Here is an 18,538-nt window from a genome sequence, read left to right as displayed (position 1 = left end):
CAGACACTTGGCAATCAGATAAAAGATTATTGCAGTATGCACTTTCTGCTGGTATCTTAAAATTGTCAGAGTGACCCCTCTATGTTATATGTATCCATTGTGGTGGATTTAAAAACTTGATAGAAACATATTAAAGGCATATTTTCTGCACAAACACAAATCTAACTAACTTTTCACATCACACTTTATGCGGAAAAACAAACTCAAGTTCATGGGTATTCTCATTGTATTTGCAATTAGAGGAAAGCAATGAATTAAATTATGAGGTTCACATTATGTGATTAAAAAGTAAATTAATTGTTCCAATTTGTTGAGTAATATACTAATTTATTCTTACATATGTTACTTACAATGCATAGCTAAAAGTCAATTAGCAGTGTATAAGCACCAACTATTCTTGAAATCGATAGAGGAATTCTATAAAACAAATTTAAAGTCAGCTGTGTTAAGTTTGGTGGAGGTCGAAATGTTAGGTTAATAAAAGCGTAAAAAATATTAGATTTTCTTGGTTTGATACACTTAGAAGCAACTGAGACGCATAAAAGATTTTTATATCATTGTAAAAGTAAAAACAATGATGTCACATTTATTTACTTGGGTACTTTGGGATTATACCGACCACACCCAGACATGAATCGTTATTTCACATTTCGTTTCTACTGATTACTAGATTAGCGTAGAACAATATTTCGTCAATATAAAACAGGAATTGTCTTATCGCAAACACCTCCCCATCCTCAGACAGAGGTCAAAGTCGAGCGTCTAGTAGATAACGTGATTGCAGAGTCTCGCCGCCCGTTCAGCTGGTGCATCGCTTTGTTGTACTTCCGTGTTTTACCTCTACATTTCTCCAAACACAAAAATTCAACAAAAACAAACATTTACCAAACTAAACTTTTTATTAAAAAAACACTCAAAACTTGTTTTTATTCTTGATCACATTCCGCCACCCAAAATGCGAGTGCCTCCGGCCATCAGCGCGGGCTTCGGCAGCACCTTCGGTGCTGCCCCGCGCTGATGTCGACGAAAGAAAAACATCCCTCGAGATAGTACCTATCAGTAAAATATCAAATTCTAGAGGGGCTAATCAGAAATATAAATTGAATTGTAATGGAAAGGCAATGATGTACCGTGCAAATCACGTGATGCCGCGCGGCCTGCCGTAATCAGGATTCTCGAGAATGATAAGATAACAGCGACAACAATACCGATCACAATACCTGGAAATGCTTGTAAGTTTGTAATTTTGTAATTGAACAGTTGTTTTTTTCGTTCTATCATGTTTGTTTCTATAAATTTCTATTTTTGTATTCTTCATACTGGTGTGGTCGGTATAATCCCAAAGTACCTTTACTTGTTTAACTGTTCGTTTTACGTGTGTTAAGCATTTCATATTTTGAACGCTTTTGATACCCTCCTATTCTGACCTCCGTCAATATTAACGAGTCGGATGATCGACTCCTTTCTTAGGGAAAAGTTCTCTGTCCATTTCAACAAAAATCAGATTTTATGCTAATACAATACAAATTGGCTCTCTGCTCCTTGACTAATTCTGGTGCTAATACTGAAAAGAGACTACAAAATACTACTGTACTTGCAAATTATTTCAGTACCAGTATCAATGTCATAGGTTAGTACAATAACAGTAGTTCAATGTTAACCTGACTAATTAATAATGCAAGTAATTTATAGTTTACTTTTGGTGATTAAAGGTTTAATTGGTAACAGGTACATTACGAAACAAGTAACGTTTGGTCTGATTGAACACGACAAAGATTTGAGATTAATACATTAAAAATAACATACTGTCAATTATTACAAATAAAGAAAGGAATGTATATGCAACATGTAAGAGGGTGTTAGAAATACAAGAGGGGAGACATTTTTTTTATTGTTCCTGCCATTACCGAGGTATAGCACATGGTTCATAGCAGGAATTGATGGAATATGGGTTGGATGGTATAATCTGTACACCATAATATGGTTTGGATGGTATAATCTGTACACCATAACATGGTTTGGATGGTATAATCTGTACACCATAACATGGGTTGGATGGCATAATCTGTACACCATCCAAAATTTTGCTACGCTTAAGATGACACATGGATGATCCTGTTTGGGTGATCTTTCCCAGCATAAATTCATTGATTTCCAAAGTAGGAAGAAATAACACAATCTTGCAAAAGTTAAATATTTATTGTGTACATTAAAATGTTTTAAATTAATGAATGAATTAAATGTATTTACATATCTACAGTATAAGTGACAATCAGTTAACAATATACATACACTATCACTGTGTTGAAAACTATTTTTCACTTCTATATTTCGGGGGATTTAATACCCCCGTCTTCAGGTCTTCAGGAAGTTTTAAATAAAAATTAATATAAAATTATAACACGTAAACAAGAACTAAGAAAACATAAATGTAAACACAGTGCATAACATTTGATAAAGTCCAGCTGATGTGAAATTTTTCTAATTCAATCTTGTTGGAACAAGTGATTTTTACAAAGGATGGAAAACAACTTGTAATTTATGACAAATTTTGAATATGTATTAAAATTATTTAAAAAGTTATCTTAAATTTAGACCAAATGGATTCTTTGTCTTTAACATAATTTGATGTGCTTGCTCCATGTGCTTTAATTTTAGTCTGTTGTAGTTTTCATCAGGACATTGTGGTAGTTGGTGTATTCCTTTTAATTTAAAACACTCTTTAATTTTGTCTTGTTTATATTCTAGACAATGTCTTGCCAATGGTTTATCTTCATCTTTATGGAAAATGTCAAACCTATGCCCTGCCATGTGGATTCTGAAATGGTTCGATGTTTGGCCAATATATTGTTTGGAGCAATACTTACAATTAATTTGGTATATTACATTTTTTGAATTACACTCAATTTTGCCAATTATAGGATAGGTCCTTCCAGTACTACTGCTATTGAATTCTCTTGAAGAACACATAATTTTACATGTTCCACATCGTGGTTTTTTACATGGATCACATCCATTTCTTGTATAGTTGATAGATTTTGGAACTAGTGTGTTAACAAGCTTGTTTTTCAAATTTGGAGGTCTTCTAAAAATTACTCGAGGTGCTTTTGACATAAAATTTGTAGTGTCAGGGGAACTTTGAAGTAAATTAAATCAAATTTTTATAATAGAATTAATTTTGTGTAGACCAGGGAAGAATTGAGTAATAAATTTAGGTTCTTTTGAGTAATCATATGAAGTTTTTGGACATTTTGGTTTATTAATTTGATTTTTGACAATTTTTTTCGGGGTAATCCAAATCTTCGAAGGTTTTACCCAATTTTTCAATGTAGTTTAAGAAATCAGATTGGCTGCTGCATAGTTTCTTTGCTCTTACTGACACACTTTTTGGAATGGATTTTTTGACGTACATTGGATGACAGCTGGAGAAATGTAGGTAACTCATAGTGTTAGTCTCTTTTATGTGTTGAAGAAATCCAGATTCAATAAAAACATCTAAATCTAGAAACTTGACTTTAGATTTGGAATATATCCATGAAAATTTTAAAGAAGAGAAATCTTTAAGATCATTAAGAAATTGTGTTAATAAATCGACTCCATGATCCCAGATGAAAAAAATATCATCTATATAACGTAGCCATTTCAAAGGTATTAAGCGTTGTGTATCTAAAAATTCTTTTTCGAATAAACCCATAAATAGACTTGCATAAGATGGGGCCATTCTAGTTCCATATATATATATATATATATACAGTGAAAAGTCCCCACAAAGACTATATTATGATCTGTGAGTGGGGAGTACCTTTATCAGTCCTTTGGCATCTTAATTATCTATACATAACTGTACAGTACTATTACATAAATAACAACTTAAATCTATAACAACTTGATATTACAAGTAGAGACTGATATTGTACTATAAAATATTAATAACGACTCCATCGACACCATCTCGACATGACGCGTTGAGATCTTGAAAATACACACAGACATAATCAAAGTAATAATAATAATAGTAGTGAAAAGTCAAAAAGCAAACAGTACCTAAAGCAGTATTAAAATTTGTTGTTGATGCTAACCATTTATTCATTAAGCTGAACTAACTATTTAACTGTCTCATTTTTTTTTAGGAAGCATTTGGTTTTACCTCAAATGGTTTTAAATTGCTTAAGATTTCTCATTTCTCTTTATTAAATTGACTGTATATTCAACTTGTCTTATCTAAATAAGAGAGAATCTTGCTAATCATTTTATTTGATAATGGGATATCTATGGTGTTATAAAGTGTGTCCAACAACGCAATTTGTTTAACAGCATGTTCAAAATTTTACCTCAGAAGTAACCAAAAGTACATTCGAAATATTGAACTTTTAAGGTTGGAGAAAAGGCGTTATTATGTTCACCCAATAACGCCTATCAAATTATTAAAAAATACTCAAGCAAATACAGGGTTGCTACAGGAGTCCAATAATGAAATTCCCTGACTTTTCCCTGATTTCCAGACCAAATTTTTCAGTTTTCCCTGACTTTTTTCGACGCAATCCCCAGGGTTTTTGGCAATTAATGGGTGGAAAAAAGGCTGTTGAGGCTAACAGGGTGGCAAATATAAAAAAGCAAAAAATAAAGTGAACACAGTTTAATACGTACAAAAAGATTGACTTAATGGCGGCAGTAAGTTTATTTGTGTAAAGGGATTTTATATTTTTCCCTTACCAACGTCGAAATTCCCTGACTTTTCCCTGACTTGAGACTGGATTCCCTGACTTTTCCCTGATTTCCAGTCCTGTTTTTTTTTCCCTGACTTTTCCCTGACTTCCCTGATTTCCCTGACCTGTAGCATCCCTGAAATATATTTTTAGCATATTTTTATGGCTCACTATGAGATATTTATATATTTTAATGGCAATAATTATATAGTTCTAAGAACCTTCAACCAATACCATGGATAGTTCTTAATCTAGGAACCTTAAACCAATACCATGGAATCATCCATGTATGATTCCCAGATAACTAAATATTTTAAATTGTTTTACTCTCCGACTCCCAATAATTTAGTGTCAAAAAGAAATGACTAAATCAACTACTGAGATACTTTGCAACAATTATGCTCACTTAGTTGTGATTTCCAACTTCAGGACCTCTGATGTCCATTGACGTTAAGAAATGAAAAGTTCTGCAGAAGCTACTGACATCTCAGGACATGTCGTGGTTTTCGAATCTCATGAAGTGTTATACGTATTTAGCAAGCTCCAACTCTCTGGCCTTTAAATTTATATATTCAATTATGATGTGGCTCGGAGACAGAGATTCCTCCAATACTATAATTTAATTCAGGGTTGTTTGAGATACAGTTTAAAAAAAGGCTACCTTCATTAAATGGGGATACTGCATAGGAAATCATGTGTAACAACAAGCACTAAGTGTATGGATAAAATAAACTGTCTAGTCCTTGGTAACTGTTAATACGTACTAAGCCATTAGATATAAACAAAGTTTACCTGCACAATTCAACATTCAAATCAGAGATATAATATAAATTGAAATACTAGACTACAAAATACTAGATCATGATGAAAATATATGTGACATTCAACGATGATGTGTAAATACAACTCTGTAATCTACACAAATAATCATTTTGTTACAATTTTAAACGCAATTACCAGCAGTTACTATGTTCACAAGGTCTTCATTAGACAAGTAGCAAAAAATTTTCCTTAAAATTTCATAAGGTGCATTCATCACATGGATTAGAACACCCTGAGCAGCATTGAACAAATGAACGCGTTTCTCAGCATGTCTGAAACATTGCTCTCAAAAGCAAAGTGTATAATGGGAACTCTGTTTCAAACTCAGATGAGTATATACCTTCACGCATTTCAACATTTGATAAAAATGTAGGGTCTTCATATGTGGAAAACACATTAAGTACGGATTGATTGCCAAATCTGGTTGTTTTCAATCTTGCCAATTCTTTGGCACATAATGTTTTGTATCCCTCTAGAGAGTAGATAGTCATGTAACTTGACTTATAAGCGAGTCGTAAATTAACACACTGCAATTTAATAAAATGTCTAATTAAAATATGTGCATGAAATGATACTTTGGTGTCTATGGTCAAAGCTCTGAAAAATGAAAGAACGTATTTACTGCAACCATTAAAACGATCCGACGGATCGGACGCTAAGGTCAAAGGTGTCTTTCCAGCCTTATCTGTGATAATCAGAGAGGCTCCCCAATCGAGTAAATCCTCCACAACACCACTCTCACTGAAGGGCAGTCTCTCGAAGATCAGATGTAAAAGTGTGCTGCCATTGTGATCCTGGGCATTCACCTCAGCACCGTACAATAACAACAACCTTATAAGAGTCCTTTTACATGTCCAGGCAGCTACGTGCAAAGCCGTTTCACCGTTGTTGTTCTTGAGCTTTAAATTGGCTCCATTATTTAACAGCATCTCTACCATCGGCAGGTTCCCTTGTTTAGTGGCACAGTGAAGAGGTGTATCTCCTTCCATGTCTTGGGTGTTCACATCCGCTCCTTTAGCGAGCAGCAGTTCAACACCTTCTTTGAAATTTATGTTCACTGCCATATTAATGGGAGTGTTCCCATCTATATCCGACCGATTGATCTCTGCTCCTTTATCTAGAAGAGCATTGATCATATTTTGACTTTTGACCAAGCAGCTCCAGTGGAAGGGTGTCTGCTGTATCGCATCACACGCATTCACTTGGGCACCTCTTTCTAGTAGTAAGGTCACACCTTGTTCAAAACTTCCCAACACAGCGAAGTGTAGGGGGGTTCGCTTAAACTCATCGCCCACATTAATGTCTTCTTTTTCTTTATCCAGCAGACACTGCAGTTCTTGGATACTGCAGTTTTTCACAGCTTCAATCAGTGATGAACTCTTGATTGCCATATCTGTAAATGAATTTAACTTATTAGCCTATAATAACAAAGTGAAATTAAAAACACTTTTAAATCCATTCATACAGGCAAATACAGTTTCAAATTTGTATGTAGAGTGAAAATTATAACCATAGATTACAAATACTACCAACTCATTGACGGTCACAACAACTATTTAAACAAAACAAGCAATAAAATATAAAGAGAGTAACGTGCAATAAACAATATAAACAAACAAGCAATAGAATGAAAATGAAATTTCAAGCAATAACAATTAAATATAAATGTAACAAGAATCAACAATAAATATGTATAATTTACCAGACACCACAAAACTACAAACAAATAAATATATATTAAATACTGTACACAAATAAATTAAGCACCGAGGCAATATGCACTTCTGACATCTATGGTTTGAATCTTCAAACCGCTCATTGCACTGGGCCACCAGGTGGCTCATGGCCCTCGGGTTCCCCAGAGGTTGCCTGATCAGGCACTGTCAAAGCACATGGTGACACACTTAGTCCCTGTGAAGCCCAGCTAGCACAATATGCGCTCTTAGCAATAAAAATTAACAAAACTGCATACCAGACACAGATACGCTGAGCAGACAACCATAACAAACCTCCAACACACACAACCATATACATACACACACACACACACACACACACACACACACACACACACACACACACACATTTTGAATCTTACAAGCAGGCCTACAAGTTGATCTTTTCATAAGTTACAAATTGGAGTGTTTTCATTTTAAATCTAGGTTTCCTCTCCCAGTACAATTCATCACCATGACTTTGCAGCAATTCATTATTAAATAGTTTTGGAGCCAAGTAACTAAACTGATGTCTACACTTCTCTTTCTTCAAATTTGGCACGAAAAGTTGTATGTAGTATGTAGATCTAGTTGCCTGCTTGATTTTAAATTGGTTTAAATACTTGAACACATACAATAAAACACTATATGAATACAATTGACACAACGTTAAGATATTTTTTTTTGCAAATAAATGACTCACCCGATCAATCTTTCTAATTTGATACACATTGCGGACTGCGTGTCTCTGACTTACTATCACCGACTGTAGCACGGTTAGGTAGGTACCACCATAATGAATGATACCATACCTCAAAGTGCATTCAAACCATGCAATATATACCTGTTTTAATTGGTCTTGTCTAACAAACTCTTGCATGTGATATAAGGAGTAATTAATTTTCCTCAACTTTCCGTTCAAGTAGCCTACGTGTGAATCCCACTTCAAGTACTGATCTATGATCAAGCCCAAATATTTAGTGTAGTTTACAACTTCAATACTACTACATTCACATGAATATGTACACAAATGCTCATGACACCTAAAATCAAATCTGTTTTGGAGATCAGTTTTTGATTTTTCATAATCAAAGAACAAAATGCATTTTTACTTAGACGTGTTAATCAGTAGCTCATTTTTAATTAGCCATTGTGATATTGTCTCCATATCCTAACTTAAATTTCTCCTTAGAATGTCTCTGTTAAAAGCGGAGCATACCAGTGCTGTGTCATCCGCATAAGCAAAAATAGAAGATTTTAATGAAAGGAATAACAAGTCGTTTATAGAAATTAAAAATATCAAGGGGCCAAGAACACCACCTTGTGCTGTTCCATATTGTAATTCCAACACATCACTCAATACACCATTAATCTTAACTACTTGTTTTCTACCTCTGCAAAAAGTTATAAACCAATCCCAAAAAAATACCCTGATCCCATATTTTTTGAACTTGACAATTAAAATTTCAATATCGAGTGAATCAAAAGCCCTCTTAAAATCCAAATACACAGCAACAGTGTACTTATGCTCATCCATTGATGCAGTTATGCTTTCCACATGTTTTTGTATGGCCAGATCTGTACCTTTACCAGGCAAAAACCCATACTGATTTTTTGAAAACCAGTCTCTATCAAGAAAATACAACTGTAATTTATTTTTAACAACCGCTTCAAAAATCTTACCCATTGTATTTATAAGAGAGACAGGTCTATACGAAAAATTTCATACCCATCACCAGTCTTCAAAATAGGCACAACACACGCAATCTTAAATCTATTAGGAAATATTCCTTGCTCAAGCGACTTTATTAAAGATATTACTCATTATAGGAGCAAATATGTTTAAATTTCTCTTTATTGTAATTATACTGATACCATCAGTTCCGCAACTACGCTTGTCCTGCAAATTACAAATCACTTTAAGATTTTCATAATAATTTATCTTTATTTCATTCAAAAACACTTCATATTCTTGATTGTCCTCGAAAAACAAATCACTTCCAAATGATTCAGTTCTTAATTTAGCTACCAAACTACCAAAATAATTATTGAATTCATTCGCCACCACATACTCATTACCCTCCACCAAACAATCTAATGATCAGGCCTAGTGCTACCACAGATGGAATCGTCAATCAAAAGAATTGTTTACTAGAATTGTAATATCACCTTTAGTTAGTATTATAAATAAATCATTTAAAGAAGGAAAATTCTCGTCCGCCATAAAAATTAGTAAGGTATACCCAAAACACAAAAGGGCCAACTAAAAATGTTAAAAACTACAGACCCATCTCTGTCATTTCCACTTTCTCCAAAATCCTGGAAAAAATTGTTCTAGCTAGATTAATGGCATATTTTTTTCTCATTATTTCTTTTTACCTGAGGTAAAAAGACGAACTGTCCTCGTGCTTAGTCTTAAAATGGACCTTTGCGTCTCCCTTACTTATATTTGTGTCCTCAGAATCTGAGACTTTTACAGAAGCCTATCAGATTTGAGTGCTCCTGTTCTCTTATGTCTTTGGGGCTGAGGAGATATGCTCCCAGGAATCTTTTCTGAATTTTTGATATGGCAGGACAATTGAGCCAAATATGCTGTGCTGATTCCTCCTCTTCTCCGCAGAGTCTGCATTTGTCAATCTGGCTAAGGTCCACCCTCATAAGATGTTTCCTTAGGCAGCCATGTCCCGTCAACACCCCTAATGTCATTCTTATATCCTCTTTACTCTAATCTAGGAGAGATGCCAATCCTTTAGCATAAGGAGAGATACAACATTTTAGATTGTCTTAATCCTGAGGATCTACTCCAATTAAAGTTTCTTATCCTCTTTTCCCATGACCTTACACCATGACACCAGTTGCTTATGAAATTTAGTTCTTCTTGAATTAGGCGTTCCAGCATGCCTTTTTTCCTTTGACCATAAGCACAAGATCGTTCGCATAACATAGTAACAGATAGACTGAGTGGGAGTACTAGTAAGGTTTCATCCCTAATATGTTTGTACGAGTTGGGTTGAGTCTGATCCCTATTTTTTCTTTCTGCACGAACACCACCAGTGCCATCCTCCAGTTTTTTGGGAATATATCCTAAGACGTAGCAGCTTCTTATGAATGGCTTAGAATGGCACACCTTACTCATCACCTCTTAACTGACTACCAACATAGCTGTTGGGAGAATAAGTCGACCAACATAGCTGTTGGGAGAATAAGTCGACGTCTACAGCTTTAATAGCACTAACTGAGTTTGTCTTAGACCAGTTAGAAAACGAACAATACACTTCTGACATTTTCCTAGACTAAAGCAAGGCTTTCGATTGCCTGGGACATGACTTAATATGCAGTAAACTTGAACGACTAGGAATAAGAAACTCAGTTCTAGAATCGTTCAAAAGCTACCTAACAGGACGCTCCCAAATTGTGGGACTGAAAAACTTATCAAATGATGCTACAACAAACTGCAGATCTTCAAAAAGTGAGCTGACAAGAGGAGTCTCACAAGGCTCAGTATTAGGCCCGATTATTTTCATCTTGTTTACTAACGAGTTCCCCAAGCAAATTGTGAGTGATAATGCCACTGTAATCATGTATGCAGACGACACAACAGTTTTACTCAACGACTACACACCTCAAGGCGTTTACCTTAACTCAAGATCAGTCTTAAGCAAATCATCCCTTTACTCAACGAACAATAACCCTTCCAAAACCACATCTCTAAATTTCATTAAGAAAAAAAGACATGCCTCAAATAGATGATGTAACAATAGAAACCTATATAAAAATTCTGTGTTATACTTAATAACAAATTAACATGGACAGATCACATAGACCACCTGTGCAAGAAAATCAGTGCTGGAATTTATCTTGTCCAAAGAATTAACTACATTGGTGGACTCTCTGCAGCCAAGACAGCTTACTTCGCCCTAATGCAATCACACCTTAGATATGGCTTGACAGCGTGGGGAGGAACTTCAGCACACAACATGAACGAACCAAATCCTTATTTTACAGAAAAAACACATAAGAATTCTTGCTAATCTTGACCCTCTACAGACTTGCAGACCAGCTTTAACCAAACTAGGAATCTTACAGTGATGCCTCTCTACAAAGAAACCATGATCTACACCACTATAACACTCGTCATGGCTCCAAGCCGGTCTTTCCGATAAATCAAACTACTCTCTAGAAGAAAAAACCTTCTTATGCAGACTATAAACTAAGGAACCACCTACCGGACTACCTGAGAGACCTGACTGGCAATAAGCTGCACCAGGAGCTCAAGAAGTGGTTGATTAAAAGACCAGTCTACTCATTAAAGGAATTTTTTGAAAACACATCATGTTAGTCAGTAACACGTACTTTTATGTATTTATAACACCATTGTAATTCTTAACGAATGTGCATATTAAGAAAAAATATTGTATTAAGTTCCTATACAAAGTTTTATGACATAGGCCAGAGACTCGTATATAAACAAATCTGCTTGTTTGAAAATAACTGCATTGAGACCATTTACATCTCCAGCGACTATTCTTAAGGCTCATTATAATAGATAATAACTGCTCAACACTTATAGGAACAAAATTAAATTCAGTGCGAGATTTCTTTATTACAAAGTACATAAAGTTTTAATACCAGACGGTATATTAGATAAAACATTCTTAACTTATTTTGTTTTCAAACTAACCGATATGTAATAAGTTTAAAGATCTTACTTTATTGACAATGCCTATTTCAGCATGTAAATGTGATCAATGGCAATAAAGTATTTTATTTTATTTTATTGATGAAGAAATCAAACCTTAAAATGTTAGATTGCTATTATTATGGATGGAATTGTCCTGTTGTTAGCACAAGTTATTAATAGTAGTTCAAGTCTTCTTAGGTTCATTAAGTAACTTATTTACTAGATCGCAATAATAGTTTGAGTTTTTGCTTGTAGACACTTGATATCATTGTATTCAATTTTTAAATTGTCACTTCAATGACATCAACTGCAAAAAGAACTCTCTTTAAAAACTACAAGGTTCTTGATTATACCATTTATACAGAAATATACTACATTTATCTAACCTAACCTTGCTCATTAATAATATTTTATCTGTTGACAATTAATAAAAATAACAACAAGACATACCTAATTAAAACTAAGTGAGGTATCAGAGATACTGCACAGATTTAACCTATAAAATACACAGCAAAAATAAAAAGCCTAAGATCACACAGGCTACTTTTCAACACTATGGATATTGCCTCCAGATTAGTCTCCAACGAATCCTTGTTATACAAAATAATCATGGAAGCTGTAAAAATTCTTTCAAAATATCCTTGAATATCCTCACTTTATATTCATGACATGATAATGAACGTGATGCGAGAGAATTTGAAGAGGAACAGGAATGTATACCACTACCACACAAGGAATACGCTACCTTTCGATCTTTTAGCACATCTGTCTCAGAAAAATTCCTTCTCCATTACAATTAGATACTCAAAATTTAAGTACAAATGTTACCAAATCTTACAAATCTCTTGTTTTTGAAATGTTTTCCTGATTAATTTACATAAATTTCCGTACATCCACAATATAGTTTTTATTTGAAGCTTTAAAATAAACGTTCTTTCTCACCAGGGAACAGATATTTTATATTATTTTGGATAGATTCTAAAATAGAACCTTTTATTTCATTGGTATAAATCATTATAAAATAAATTTTTTTAAATAAAATCTATAAAAAATCAAATTTGAATTAAAATATTTAAGAATTAGTACTACATGCCAGTTGTAATTAAAATTGTACCATACATTTGTCACAATCTAAACTGAAATTCAGTCTTGTACATGGTGGTGATAGGATTCTCCCTTCAAAAGTCCCAGAAAATGTTAATCTAATCACTGATTAATCTATGTTCATTTCTGTAAATCCGCATTATAGTTTTTATTTGAAGATTTGAAATAAACTTTATTCTTCTCACCAGAATAAACAAATACTATATATTTTTTTTATTGATTAAGACTTATTTGATCTACAACAGAACCTTTTATTTCAGTGGTATAAATCATAACTTTTTAAATTTAATATAAAATCCATAAAAATAAAATTGGAATAAAAGTATTTAAGAATTAGAACTACACCAAGTGTTATTAAAAAATTGCACCATACATTTGGCTATTTAATCAAGGTTTAAATGGAATATTTATCTAAATTTAAATTCAGTCCTGTACATTTTTGACAGTAGAGTAACTGGGGGGGGATGATGGTGATAGAACTCCCCTCCCCCCCAAAATCCTAGAGAATTTTAAAATATTTAAGTAAACAGCCTGTTTTAAATGTTATACTTAGAATTAGATCCAACTAACATTAAAGTTAATTTGTAATTCTTAAGTTTATTCGTATTTACACCTTACCAACTTTGAGAGGTATTCTCTTCAATCAGATTCACACCCCCCTCCCCCCACTTTAGTTACGCCGCTGATGTGCTAAATAAGATTTTTATTGAATACATTTTGTAAATCTAATAGGTATGCTTCCTGATTTCAAAGCCTCAGTGATCTATGAATATATAGCCTACTAAATTCTCAGAAAATACTCAAGCAAATATATTTTATATATATTTTTATGTTACCTCTTAGGCTCACTATGAAATGGTAGGTAATGGTTGTGAGGTTGAGTGGTAGAGAGGGCTAAATAGCCCTAACTCCGCCTCTTAAATAAAGGCATATTTCATTTCATTTCAAATGGCTATGATCTTTGACTTAAAGGCTGGTCTTTAGATATTTTAATAGTAATAGTTACTAAAGTCTCAGAATTTTAAATTAATGCCATTGAATCATGCATTTATGATTCCCAGATACCTATAATAAATGGTTTTGTTCTCCAACCCCAAGTTTGTAGTGGCGAAAAGAAATCTCTGTAAAGAAACTATAAATTAATTGACTACTACAACATTTTGCAACAATAGTGTTCGCTTAGAAACGGTTGTGATAACTTCAGGACCTCTGCGCTCCATTATCCTTAGAAGCTCGAATATTTATAGAAACTACTGAAAACTCAGGGCATATCATGGTTTTTAATTTTAAAGTCAAAATATCTTTATATACATTTCATGCACATGGATACAAAAAATAGTGTAATTACAACTAGGTTGCCATTTGAAAAAAATATATTACATAAAACTATCTGCATAAAATATACGATGTTTCAAAAGTCCAAAATAGTCATATTTGTATGAAATGTATTTACGAACAGAAAAATATATAGTTTTATGGTGTTTGTAAAGAAAAATGGTAATCACTTTCCTGTTTACGGAGAAAAGGGGAAAGAGAAATTTTTACCCAATTCCAGTTACTAAACAACACAATGAAATAAATATAATAAAACTGATTCCTATTTAAATTAATGTGGTTTTTCTACCTTTAAAAAAGTGAGCTGATGTAGGACAAAGTCACTTTTTCTTCAAAATTAACCTAAAACAAAAGAAAAAACATAAAATGTTTACTTCCAACTCAACAAAGTCATTCACATCAAATTCCATTAGAATGTTATGAAAATCACTTGACGTACAAAGATAATCCATTCTGATGTAATATAACCAACGTTGTACGATAAAACCTTGCACAATTTGAATAAAAAACCTTCATAACAAGAAACAAAACGATTTGTTTACAATAAACAATCTCCGCTGCACAGAGGTTAACAACAAAATCACATCTTAGAAAACCATGCAGACTAGCAACTAAACAACTTAATGACTTTCGATTGATGTAAAGGTTTTTGAACGGTAATACTGCTTTTTGGTAGGAAAATACGAATTGACATTTTTATTGTTGATCCCACTTTGGAAGTTACATGATCAACACCAAATGGATCAGTGGACATTTCCAAGGTTAAATATATACAATGTTTACTTGCATACATTAACATGCAAATCAGACACATAGTAAAAATCAAAACACCAGACACAAAATAGATATCTTGCACATGACGACAATGTACCTGACTTTTGTAGCTCAATACATAGCCTCTGAAATCTTTACAGATCTTTTTTAAATCTTAAACGCAATTCTCAGCAGTTATTATGTTCACAATGTCGTCATTAGACAAGTAGGAGATAATTTTTCTGGAAATCTCATAGGGGAGGTGTGCATCGATCACGTGGATAAGAACACCCTGAGCAGCATTCATCAAAGAAACACGTTTCTCAGCATGTCTGAACATTGCTCTCAAAAGCACAGTGTATAACGGGAACTCTGTTTCAAACTCTGACGAGTATATAGCTTCACGCATTTCAACATTTGATAAAAATGTAGGGTCTTCATATTTGGAAAACACATCAAGTACGGATTGATTGCAAAATCTGGTTATTTTCAACTTTGTCAATTCTTTGGAGCACAATGTTTTGTATCCCTCTAGAGAATAGTTAGAGCATGTATAACTTGCCTTGTAAGCGAGTTGTAAATTAACACATTGCAATTTAATAAGGTGTTTAATCAAACCATCCCCAGGAACCCACTTCTTAGCCACTATGGACAAAGGTGTATTTCCATCCTCATCTGTAATAATCAGCGATGCCCCCCAGTCAAGTAAATCTTCCACAACATCGTTCTGACTGTCGTCCAGTCCATGGACAATCAGATGTAAAGGTGTGCTGCCACTGTGATCCTGAGCATTCACCTCAGCACCGTACAGTAACAACAGTCTTACAATACACCTCTGAGACAACTTGGCAGCTATGTGCAAAGCGGTGTAACCATTGTTGTTCTTAAGGTTCAATTTGGCTCCATTATTTAACAGCATCTTTACTGTATGCAGGTGCCTACTTATAGTAGCATAGTGTAGAGGTGAACATCCTGCCATGTCTTGGGTATTCACATCAGCTCCTCTAGTAAGCATTAATGCAATACCTTCCTTGAATGTTATGATTGCTGCCACAATAAGAGGAGATCTCCTACACTCATCCACACAATTTATCTCCGCTCCTTTTTCTAGAAGAGCACTGATCATATTTTTACTTCTAACACAGCAACTCAAGTGCAAGGGTGTGTGCTGTCTCCAATCACGCACATTAACTTTGGCACCTCTTTCCAACAGCAGAGCCACACCTTGTTCAAAATTTCTGCACACAGCCCAGTGTAGAGGGGTGCGCATATAGTTATCGACCACATCTATGTTTTCTTTTCCGTTGTCCAATAGAGACTGTAGACATTCTATGTTGCAGTTTTTCACAGTTTCAATAGTAAGTGATGAATTATTGATTGACATATCTGTAAATAAAGTTAACTAATTGTAACAAAGTATAATCAAATATAAATTACAATTTAAATCCATTCACAGAGATAAATATGAACAGTTGCTAGATTATTATATGCTCTGAAAATTATAACCATAACACACAAACATTAAAAAATTTTAACAATTAAATAAATAGTCTCTTTGAATGAAAATATGTATGGGTGTACAGTAAGCGTGTGGTATCTATGCAAAAACAGACTAAGGTTAATATTTAAACCAAAAACCCGGTCTCAAACACACCGTGATTTGCCAATGGTTTTTTTGAGTTGGCAAGCCTGAGTCACCAGGCCGCCAGTGATTTTTCAGTACCTGCCTCCCTTCCTGTTTCTCTCACTAAAATCTATTTGCCGCGCACTTTGCCGTGTGCAAGGGTTTGCAACACATCAGTCATCAAAGATCACACGGTCTCACTGACCGAGGCTTTCGGTTATCGTTATTGAATTGGTGCTTGACAGACTGAGAATTGCACTTTAAGCTATTTGGGCTCATAATGTGTTAAAACTTGTTTTATATTTTTTTAAATATTTATAAGTGGTTTAATTAACTTTTTTTAACAATGGATCAACCATCAACCTCCATATGTACGTCAGGGGCTCCAGGACATAAAACATCAGCAATAACAGTTCGGATTAGTGAGACAGCCTGAATTTATGGACTGTATAAGAAAAATGCCTAAATCTGATAGTGACAGTGAAGGTGATAGGACCTAATTTACCTAATGCTGTAGTGATTGGACCCCAAAAAGTAGACGATATTCCCCAGAATTTGCCTGATACTGAAGGAAATGAACCTGAACCAGAAATCGAGGTTGCTGAATATTTGTTGCCAAAGTATGTATTTAGCAGGTTACAGAAAAAGATTAGGTCCACCTTACCCCTGGACTACTGAACAACCGCCTAGACCTGTTAAGACACCAGCACACAGTGTGATTAGAGGTTTACCTGGTCTAACTGCTGTGTCAAGGGCTTTGGGATTTCAACCTGATAGGGTAGCCATTGGGAATCTATTGTTTGACACAAATATGATAGGTATCATAGTGGAACATACAAATGTTAAGTTGTTGTCAGTAAGAGAAAATCTAGGCTCCAAAATGGAAAAGAGAAACTATCGCTACACAGATGACATTGAAATCAATGCCTATATTGGCTTGTTACTATCGTCTAGCATTCTGAAGACCACCAATGAACAAATGACACGTCATGTGCTTGATTAGTTTCTGTTTTGGGTTTGGTTGTTTACCAGAGTTCAATAGACAATAGACAAGAACCTTTATTTGTAGTTTCTTCAAGAAATACAATGGCGTCAACAGAAATGAAATGATATTTTATGTCTCTTGCTTTACAATATTGTAGAATTCGTTGATAGTGTAGACTGGTCGTTCCACTAGCCAGTCCTGGAGACGTCTCTTCAGTTCATTTCCTCTGAGGTTTTTGAGGTTTTGTGGAAGTGAATTTAGAACTTTACGGACCAGGTAGGATGGTTTTTTACTAAAATGTGTTGTCCGATGGGTAGGAAGAGGGTAGTTTAATGCTCCTCGTGTATTGTATGAATGAATGTCTTCATTCCTGGGAAAGTCCATCTGGTCGGTGTAAATGACTGCTGCAAGAAGATAAAGTGCTGTTACGGTTAGGAGCTTCAGTGACTTGAAGGCATCTCTGCAGCTGTCTGTATGATTCAGGTTTGCAAGTGCTCTGACTGCTTTTTTCTGAAGGACTAAAACTTTATTCATGTTGCACTCAGATGTTCCTCCCCAAGATAGTATTCCATATCTGATATGGGATTCAACAAGAGCATAATAAGCCGCTTTGGCTGCATCTGTGCTTGCAATCCACTTTATTCTTCTTACCACGTAGATGCCTGATGAAAGTTTTTTGGTGAGGTTGTGTATGTGGTCATTCCATGAAAGAGCACTATCTATAGTTACACCCAGTAGCTTTGTTGTATTGTCAACTCTGGGATTTGCTCATGTCTTCTGCTGAAGTTGATCTGAGTGGTTTTAGACGGATTT

At 34.4% G+C, this 18,538-nt stretch overlaps 1 protein-coding gene across 1 annotated transcript in view; it reads right to left on the bottom strand.

The window, feature by feature from the left end:
• LOC124366879 overlaps positions 1–16,631 on the bottom strand; it is a 68,536-nt gene extending 51,905 nt beyond the window's left edge. Inside the window, exons 1-3 of the mRNA XM_046823478.1 lie at positions 15,295–16,631; positions 7,318–7,408; positions 5,797–6,921 (exon numbers count right to left, since the gene is read on the bottom strand). Coding sequence (XP_046679434.1) covers positions 5,797–6,921; positions 7,318–7,408; positions 15,295–16,500 — 2,422 coding nt within the window. The 5' untranslated portion in view covers positions 16,501–16,631. The remainder of the gene's footprint in view (positions 1–5,796; positions 6,922–7,317; positions 7,409–15,294) is intronic.
• Between the last annotated feature and the right edge of the window lie 1,907 nt (positions 16,632–18,538).

The sequence above is a fragment of the Homalodisca vitripennis genome, chromosome 7 (genome assembly GCF_021130785.1).
Source record: "Homalodisca vitripennis isolate AUS2020 chromosome 7, UT_GWSS_2.1, whole genome shotgun sequence".
NCBI lineage: Eukaryota > Metazoa > Arthropoda > Insecta > Hemiptera > Cicadellidae > Homalodisca > Homalodisca vitripennis.
The sequence above is the reverse complement of the archived record's forward strand: the minus strand, read 5'-3'. Positions and strand labels throughout refer to the sequence as shown.